The sequence below is a fragment of the Sinocyclocheilus grahami genome, unplaced genomic scaffold (assembly GCF_001515645.1).
Source record: "Sinocyclocheilus grahami isolate Dianchi unplaced genomic scaffold, SAMN03320097.WGS_v1.1 scaffold192.1, whole genome shotgun sequence".
Taxonomy (NCBI): domain Eukaryota; kingdom Metazoa; phylum Chordata; class Actinopteri; order Cypriniformes; family Cyprinidae; genus Sinocyclocheilus; species Sinocyclocheilus grahami.
In genome coordinates this window covers 923357-933758 of record NW_015505371.1, presented here as the reverse complement: position 1 = coordinate 933758, position 10402 = coordinate 923357, and the positions used below count along the sequence as shown (strand labels likewise).

The following is a 10402-nucleotide window of genomic DNA, read 5'->3' as shown; positions in this document are numbered from 1 at the left end:
CAGACGCGCAGAATACGCACAGAAGCTCCAGCCTTTGGGCATTTATATGTACTAACACAGTATCTCAAGAGACCGAGGAAGCATCGGCAAACTGAATAAAAAGCTAAGCAGATGACAACGGGGCGATAGCTGACTCCCGAGGGAAGCTTTTACAACTTTAAACGGTTTGGATCTGAAATCGAGCGCTGCGTAAAAGCTTGCGTAATCGTGCGAAGACCAGACTAAGACGACAACTTCTCATAGTTATTTTTTTAAGCAAATATATATATATATATATATATATATATATATATATATATTTAAAGATGAACACCTCGGATATTCTTTGCGCTTCCGAATTTGCAAATTCGTCCAACTTTTCGTGTGTGAACCGAACCACCCCATCGTACAGCATGATTGACATCGCGTCTTTCATGCACATCTTCCCCACTATCTACGGCGTTCTGTGTTCAGTTGGAGTTCTGGCCAACGGTTTGGTGATCTATGCTGTGGCATCATGCAAGAAGAAGATGGTCTCTGATATTTACGTGCTGAATCTGGCCATCGCAGACCTGCTTTTCCTGTTGGTGATGCCGTTCAACATCCATCAGCTGGTCAGGGACAGACAGTGGGTCTTTGGCCACTTCATGTGTAAAGCTGTGGTGGTGGTGGACGTCAGTAACCAGTTTACCACAGTGGGCATAGTGACTGTACTCTGCATTGACAGGTGAGAGTTGCATGCATTTGGGAAGTCAGACCGATATTAATGCAGTGGCCTATATACTGTGTTCATACCATATTCCGCTCTTGCAATGTAGGCCTTAAACAATAAGAAAGTAAAAGCAAAAAATTAGATCTCACTGATATTTCATCAGTTTATCCTAAACTGCATCACTTCCCACATTTCTACGCTGGAAAATAAATAAAAAACTCACGCCTCCCCAGCAAACAAAATATTTTCAACATGGTTTTGAACATAATATTTTCAACATAAAAAAAGTTATTTTTAAAAGTGCTCTGTAAATTCAATATGTCTTGTTTAAAAAAATGTCCAACTAAAACATTTCTGAAATAAAATGTTCCATGAACAATGTACAAATAACGTTTTTGTGCTAATGTTTTGAGAAGACCAGATAACTCTGAACGAAAGTTCTGTTAACATTACAGGAATAACGTTTGTTCATAACTTTGAGAGAACCTTGCCACAATTCTAAGAATGTTTCTTGTTAGCTGAGTCTCATCTGCAGTTTCAGAAGAGATAACAACTTTGTGCTGAGATTCACCAACATTCCAAAGTCTGTAATCAAAAGATTTCAGTGTGAACGCAAATTTCTCATTGTAGATGCTCATTACTGTAATCAGTCATTTTTAATAAAAATCTCGAAATTACTGCAATACATAGTTGTGTTTTGTGTGATTTGTACAGTGGCATGCGAAAGTTTGGGAACTTGCAGAATCTGTGAAAATGTGAATAATTTTAACAAAATAAGAGAGATCATACAAAATGCATGTTATTTTTTATTTAGTACTGTCCTGAGTAAGATATTTTACATAAAAGATGTTTACATATGGTCCACAAGACAAAAAAATAGCTGAAATTATTAAAATAACCCCCTTCAAAAGTTTGGGAAGCCTTGGTTCTTAATACTGTGTGTGGTTATCTGGATGATCTACCACTGTTTTTTGTTTTGTGATGGTTGTTCCTGAGTCACTTGTTTGTTCTGAACAGTTCAACTGAGCACTGTTCTTCAGAAAAATCCTCCGTGTCCTGCAGATTCTTCAGTTTTCCAGCATCTTTTGCATATTTGAACCCTTTCCAGCAGTGACTGTATGATTTTGAGATCAATCTTTGCACACTGAGGACAGCTGAGGGACTCAAACAACTATTAAAAAAGGTTCAAGCATTCACCGATGCTCCTGACGGAAACACGATGCATTAAGATCTGAATTTGAAGATCAAGGTAAATTGTACTTAATTTGTCTTCCGGGAAACATGCAAGTATCTTCTGTTGAAAACTTTTGAACAGGATGAAGATTTTTCTTATTTTGCTGAAATAAATTTTGGTTACACTTTATTTCGGGTCCACTTTAGACATTCTATTAACTATAAGTAACTTTGTAACTACATGTCAACTACATGTCAACTAATTTTCATTAATTTGCAACTACATATCTACTAACTCTCAGAGTAGACTGTTAGGGTAGGTTTAGGATTAGTAGAATAAGTTGACAAAGAAAGTGTTAGAAGATATTAAGCAGACAGTCTACTAATACTCTACTAACTGCTAGTTGACATGTAGTTGCAAAGTTACTTACTGTTAATTGAATGTCTAAAGTGGACTATCGAAATAAAGTGTTACCTAATTTTTTTCCCCCATTTAGCACTGCCCTTCGGAAGCAACAGAAGATACTTGCATGTTTCCCGGAAGACAAATTAAGTACAATTTACTTTGATCTTCAAATTCAGATCTTAATGCATCGTGTTTCCGTCAGGAGCATCGGTGAATGCTTGAACCTTTTTTAATAGTTGTTTGAGTCCCTCAGCTGTCCTCAGTGTGCAAAGATTGATCTCAAAATCATACAGTCACTGCTGGAAAGGGTTCAAATATGCAAAAGATGCTGGAAAACTGAAGAATCTGCAGGACACGGAGGATTTTTCTGAAGAACAGTGCTCAGTTGAACTGTTCAGAACAAACAAGGGACTCAGGAACAACCATCACAAAACAAAAAACAGTGGTAGATCATCCAGATAACCACACACAGTATTAAGAACCAAGGCTTCCCAAACTTTTGATGGGGGTTATTTTTTATAATTTCAGCTATTTTTTTGTCTTGTGGACTATATGTAAACATCTTTTATGTAAAATATCTTACTCGGGACAGTACTAAATAAAAAATAACATGCATTTTGTATGATCTCTCTTATTTTGTTAAAATTATGAAAATTTTCACAGATTCTGCAAGTTCCCAAACTTTCGCATGTCCCTGTATTTATTATCGGCATAAAATAAAACCCAACATATGTATAAATATTTACTAAGATTGTATACTCTTTTTTTTGTATTTTGCATTTTATGTGAAACAATCACTTACCAAAATACGCTTCCTTTTTGCAAAATACAAATATATAGTAATACATATTAAATTTCTTTCTTTGACCTGTGACATGTTCTTGACCGTTTTCTTTCAGATTTTAACTAATACAGTCAAGATAATAAATGTGCTTATGAAGTGCATCAGCTTTGAGGTCAAAAGGGTAGAATTCGTTATTCAAACTCTAATTACAGAGCATATAGTATTTTCAGCAAATTATATGAAATTACAGCCCAGTTGCTCATCACAGTTAATCAAACTCTAATCTAGATGTTCCACGGAATGTATGCAAAGAAAACAAGAAAAGAATGAAATCAATGCAACTCTCACATCCATGTGATCCATGCTACATGACCTTGAAAAATGAAGCCTGGCGCATTGATCATTTTTGTATCTTTATTGTATTTTTGTATCTGCAAGACTGGACTACAGCAACAACATTGTGTGACTTTGAAAAACTCTCTTATATTTATAGCACGCAAAAGTACTTTAACACACAATATCTCACCACATACAAAGGATCCACATAAAATACAGAGTGCAGAGCAGAGTTTTTGCTTAGTTGTTGGTAACAAAAAGACATATGAGTCCCCCAGAAGGCCTCTGCATGATTAGGTGATAAAGCTCCACTATAACACTTTTTCATATAGTGTCACTGCTGTATTCCCAAAAGGATTTTTTTTCACATGCTTAGAGTAATGGAGATATAGCATCTTAGCTGCACATTTTCATTATCTTTTGCTAAGCAACATAATACCACATTCTATTTAAAAGGAAACCTTAAAGTCACTGTTACACTCTTAAAAATAAAGGTGCTTCACAATGCCATAGAAGAACCTTTTTGTCTAAAGGTTCCATAAAGAACCTTTAACATCTGAAGAATCTTTCTGTTTCACAAAAGGTTCTTTGTGGTGAAAAAAGGTTCTTCAGATTATAAAAAGGTAAGAAAGAGATGGTTCTTTAAATAACCTTTGACTGAATGGTTCTTTGTGGAACCCAAAATGGTTCTTCTATGGCATCCCTGTGAAGATACTTTTGAAGCACCTTTATTTTTAAGAATGTACTACTGTGAGCAATACATTAAACATGAAGCCAGACACATTCTCTTCCCTTTATAAGAAATAGCAAGGGGAAAAAAACAAAGATTGTTGTCTGACTAGAGTATATGAAAGCTGTAATACTTGAAGAATGCTGAAAAAGTGAAAAATGAGTTGAGATGTTTAGACTGTTCACGAGTCAAGTACACATCTTTTGATTTTATACACAAGCTTTTATTTGATTTCAAATGCATTTCTTAGAAAGCTGTCACTTGCTGTGCTGTTTTGCAGCTCTAGTAGCATGTTTGCTTTCCAAGAGTCAAGACAAGTCCGCTTTATTTGTATAGCTCTTTTCACAATACATACTGCTCCAAAGCAGCTTTATGTAAAATAGTGCCTTAATACCCCCAGTGAGCAAGACAAAGGCGACTGTGGCAAGGAAAGATGCTAGAATGAGGAAGATACATTGGAAAGAACCAGACTCAGCTAGGAGAGTCATGTAGTCAGTGAGATAAAAAAAGCATATATATATATATATATAAATGAAATTAATACTTATATTCAGTAACCATGCATTTAGTTGATCAAAAGTGACAATAAAAACATAAATTCATTTTCTATCAACTTTCAAAGAATCCTGAAAAAACTGTATCAGTTTCTACAAAAAAAAATTAAGCAGCACAACTGTTTTCAACATTGATAATAATAAGAAATGTTTCTTGAGCAGGAAATCAGCAATGATTTCCGAAGGATCATGTAACACTGGAGACTGGAGTAATGACTACTGAAAATTCAACTTTCAAGATTTTATTCAGGAATAAAATGCATTTTACAACATATTAAAATGGAAAACTGTAATAATATTTCACAATGTTGCATTTTACTGTATTTTTAAATGCAGTCTTGGTAGAGGACTTCTTTCAAAAAAAAAATCTAACTTTCATTGTTTCTTTTTTGCAGGTACGTTGCAATTGTACATCCTACATCTGAAAAGAGGACCATTCAGTGGACCATCATCGTTAACATTATGGTGTGGGTGGGCAGCTTCCTTCTGAGCATCCCAGTCATGATATACGCTAAAATCATCTCCAAAAAGGACATGGACATCTGTATGATTTACCTGGATGGGCCTCAGGATATGTACTGGTACACGCTTTACCAGTCCACACTGGGTTTCATCGTCCCCCTCATTATAATAAGTACATTTTACACTCTCACTCTATACCACGTGTTCAGCTCCATCCGGCGGGTCAAACGCAAGCAGTCAGTGTGGGCCAAACGGGCCACCAAGACAGTTGTGATGGTGATCGCCCTGTTCCTGGTCTGCTGGTCCCCCTACCATGTCATCCAGGTGATCAACCTCAGCATCCAGCAGCCTACCATTGCCTTTGTGTACGCGTACAACATCAGCATCTGCCTAAGCTACTCTCACAGCTGCATCAACCCCTTAATGCTGCTGGTGTTTGCCCAAAACTACCGCGATCGCCTCTGCAATCGCAAAGAGCTGCGCTCCCAGATCAGCTCATCCAAGACCACCATCAAAACCGACGGAGGGTCTAGCGTCAGCCCGGACACCAGCCACCGCTGTACTGTCATCTAACACCCATCAAGCCTTGCTAGACGTGTTAACTGAGGAAAACGAAGAGAAAAGTGGAGGCCTGCACTGCAACACTTGCTGCACGAGTGTCAGTCACATGGTAGACTGTTTCTCAAAGGGGAAAACTGTGAAATGAAATGCCACAGTAAACTTTCAGGAGGCATGAAGGAGTGAATCAGCACTCAACTGTGTTTGTGGTTTGTGTCACACTCTAGAAAAGTGATTATAATGTGTTGTTACTCTTTTCAGTGTTTACTGTTCATTTATCTGTTATTCGTTGTGTGCTGTATCTGTTTTTTTTAATGGTTCACCCAAAAACCAAAGTTCTGTCATCATTTACTAACTGGCATGTTGTGCTGTGACTTTTTTGCTATAAAACACAAGTAGAAAATTAAATTTCCCCCCCCCCAAGCAATTATAGTGAATAGGTATTCAAGGTATTTGAGGTATTCAAGCTTCAAATAGACAAGACAAAAAAAATAAAAAATTTTATTGAGTGAAATTTTAATGAGTGTAACTGATAATATTTCCTTCCAATGAGCTGTTTTCCACTACAAGCAGATCATTTAATCAGTGAACTGGATTAGTTCAGTTTGTGAATGAATTATTCAGATTGGTTTAGTGAATGAATCTTCTGATTCATTGAACAGATCAGACTCAAAATTATCCATGCACAAGATTTATTTTGCTATAGTATGGCTTCAGAAACATGGAATATAGTGCATGAGTTATATGGACTATTTCATGATAATGTTATGGTGCTTTATGTTCTTTTTGAAGCTTTAAAGATTCAGTGCTTGTTCATTGAAAATGCATGGCAGAGAAATCAGTACAATTCAGAAAAAAAGTGCCTTTTGTGTTCCACATGAAAGAATTTCAAAACAGGGAGCATAATTTACTCACATGAGTGAATAAATGATGACAGCATTTCCATTGCTTATTCTCTTTAAAGACAATTTAATGGTCAGGATTTTTGTAATACAGTATTTGTGGCTTTTGCTTGCATTGTTAGGGAATGAGATCAGAATCGGAATTGTCTTTAATGCAGATGTCAAATAAAATGTCCATGTAATATGTACTTTTTTGTGTGTGTGTGGGGGGGGGGTATACGTACTGTGTTAAAGAAGTCCAATAGTGAGTAAAATAAGCAAATATGCTGATCTAACTCATCATAAATATGACATTCTATGGCATTTTAATTTTCACTCTCATAAATGTGTAAATATTGGCTTAACGTTGAAGTATTTTACTAAATATAGTACACATTTAAATGTTTTGGTTTTAAATGTCTCCAAATGTTACTGGGCCTTTTGACCATAGTCTTGCTGTCATGCATGTCTGTTTAATCTTCACTTAAGACATTGTACAAGGCATAATATCCGTGAATGTATGCTTCTGAGCATTTTATTACATGAATTCACAAAGATATCCAGTGTGAAATTCCCCGTATGGTTCTGTTTTCCCGTTTCTTTTCTAAGAAGCCCCTGCGGCCCATGTGAGAACAGTCATGTTCACTGTTAACGTGTGACACTTAAACTATGTGTGACTAGTCACATTTCAGTCTTGCCACCCTCAATCAACACATTATGATGCCTGGCAACTAAACAAAGGACTGCATATTATTTATTATATATTTTGTTGTGCATTGACAAATACATGACAATTTTTAAGTCACTTAAATTCAGGAAGAACTGTATACTGCACGATCACTGATAACATATGCCTCCTGTTTCTTGTCTGTTCATCCTGAAGGCTTTTGATTTTATGTGCTATAAATTTACAAAAATAAACTCTAAAAAACCTTGACCATTTGAATGAAAAATCATGTAGTTCTTGTATCACGCTGGTGTGCATTTGTAAATAAACTATCAAAATATTACTGTGTTTACTTGTGAAGCACTTGAAATAATTCAATGAAAAATCTAAATTTACTGAAAATGTACTGCCCCTCAGGCTACACTCTAAAAAATGCTGGGTTGTTTCAACCCAACTTTGGGTCAAATATGGACTAACCCAACTATTGGGTTAAATTTTTACATTACATTGTTAACCCAAAAGTTGGTTTAGTCCATATTTGACCCAAAGTTGGGTTGAAACAACCCAGCATTTTTTTTAGAGTGTATCCAAGATTTAGATGAGTTTGTTTCTTCATCGGAACAGATTTGGATCCTCTGCAGTGAATGGGTGCCGTCAGAATGAGAGTCCAAACGGCTGATATAAACATCACAATAATCCACAAGTAATTGACATGATTCCAGTCCATCAATTACCATAATGTGAAGTGAAAATCTGCGTCTTTGTAAGAAACAAATCCATGATTAAGATGCTTTTAAGACCGTTTACGCCGGTGAAGTGATCTCGTCTTAATCTGAATAATAATAAATTAATACACAACGCACAATTAATAAGAAATATACACAGATCGATCACTGTTTACTTGTGAAAACAGTCTAAATCTAAACACACATTGCAGTAGTTTTTGAGGGGGGGAGGGGGAGATGAACTTTTTCACTGCCATGGAGGAATGTTACTATGGATTATGGTTAAAATTAATTTGTCTTATGGTACATGTCATAAACTAAAAATGTGATGTATTTTCATGGCACAGAAATGTTACTCTTAACCGCAATTTATCTATTCAGTCTGCTATGTAATTACCATTTACTATAATGTAGTAGACATAGTAATATAGTCTGATGAATCATCTTTCAGTCCATATGTGACCCTGAACCACAAAACCAGTCTTAAATCACTTGGGTATATTTGTAGCAATAGCCAAAAATACATTGTATGGGTCAAAATTATCGATTTTTCTTTTATGCCAAAAAACATTAGGATATTAAGTAAAGATCATGTAACGAAGATATTTTGTAAATGTCCTACCGTAAATATATCAAAACTTAATTTTTGATTAGTAATATGCGTTGAACTTCATTTGGACAACTTTAAAGATGATTTTTGTCAATATTTTATTGCATGCTCAGATTCCAGATTTTCAAATAGTTGTATCTCGGCCAAATATCATTCTATCATAACAAACCATACATTAATGGAAAGATTATTTATTCTCAATTTCTGACCCTTAAATGGACCCTTATGACTGGTTTTGTGGTCCAGGGTCAGATATATCTAAAGACACATCACATCATCTATTGTCTGTTCAACTGTTGCACATGGTTAGGTGGTTTATTCATAATGATATGGGCAGCCCATTTCATGAACCACTTTATGTCCTATAATTACTCTGTAAAATGCCGCAACAGCCATTTACCAGTACCAGATGCAGCTTAAGTTGTAAACATTCTTTCCTCATGATGTTTCCCTATTCTGCTAAATTAATCCCCTCATAAAGATGGGTGGATGAACTGAAAAACATGAGGATGAAGTCAAACGTCTCCCCAGTCGAGCATATTTAAACATCACTGAACCTTTATGGCAGGTTCAGGAGCTCAGAATGCAAAGCAGATTTCCACCTCTTTCATACCTCAAATAACCAGAAGCTTTTCGTCTTAAAGAATAGCCCGTCTCATTTGTAAGTAGCTTTGGATAAAAGCATTTGCTAAATGGATCATTGTAAATGTGGTCTATTATCTGACTGCAAACATTTCAGAACTTGCATGACCTTCCAAGAACTGAAGGCATTTTATTAAAGGCATGAGCCAGCCTGCTGGTATTGACATTAATTTTAATAACAAAACATATCACAAAAAAGTATAAAAAAAATAAAAACTTACATAAGAACATAACACAAGAACCATACAAATTACATTTCTTGAAATTAAATAACATTAAAAAAATAATGTTAACAAAACAAAACATTTAAATACAACAAAACTTCAATAACAACATCACACAAAATATGATTAAACAACATAATTGGACAATGACAAAACATAATCTGACAATATGACATTTAACAAATTAGCATGATATAACAATTTTAAACAAAACATTAACAGCATAACATGAAACATTTTATTGCATAACATAATATAATGTTAGGTTTTTGCCTATTAACCTGTGTCCTTATGTTGTCAGCAATTATTGTTAACTTGATACCAGACAAGTTAGTGGTCAGAGTAACCACTGAAGATGTCGGAGCGATGTCTAGGTACTGATGTATCTCTAATTTATTTATCAAATATATTTAAATTGACCAGAGTCTGTGTGGTATTTGTTAGGCCATGGCTCTGATCCTTCTGCCATTTTAACTGGGCTTTTCTTCCCAAACATGATAGCTTATTAAAAAAAAAAAAAAAGACAGCTAATGCAATTAGAGATTACAACAAGATATGAAGAGACTGCACATAATGAAATCTTTCAGACATCTTAACTGTATTTTATATAAGATCACAAGTGTATGATCGTAGTAGTGGCTGCATTGAAAATCACAACAGGCTAAGCTGTGCCCCCATCCATTTAATGCAGCCTGTGGTCCTTTTATGGTCTAATTCGATTAAGAACAGACACAAAGATTTTGATAAGATTATGATGATATTGAGATGGTTTAATGTCTTTATAAATGTAAGTGGTGCTTCAATCATGTTCTGCTTCAGCCCACCCTAGAATCACAGCAAAAAAAAAACACTTGACTGATAAATCTCAAAGGGCCTGAATTATTCTACATGTAATATCATAATCATTTAGGAGCCATTTTGCAGTGTTGGATAAAACCAGAGATCTGTGCTCTGTTTTT

At 35.3% G+C, this 10402-nt stretch overlaps 1 protein-coding gene across 1 annotated transcript; it reads left to right on the top strand.

Annotated features, from left to right (window-relative positions):
* The first annotated feature begins 305 nt into the window (after positions 1 to 305).
* Positions 306 to 5709, top strand: LOC107594908 (melanin-concentrating hormone receptor 2-like). Its single transcript, XM_016285122.1, has 2 exons — positions 306 to 706; positions 5070 to 5709. The coding sequence occupies exons 1-2, from the start codon at positions 306 to 308 to the stop codon at positions 5707 to 5709; spliced, it is 1041 nt and encodes a 346-aa protein (XP_016140608.1).
* The last annotated feature ends 4693 nt before the right edge of the window (positions 5710 to 10402 follow it).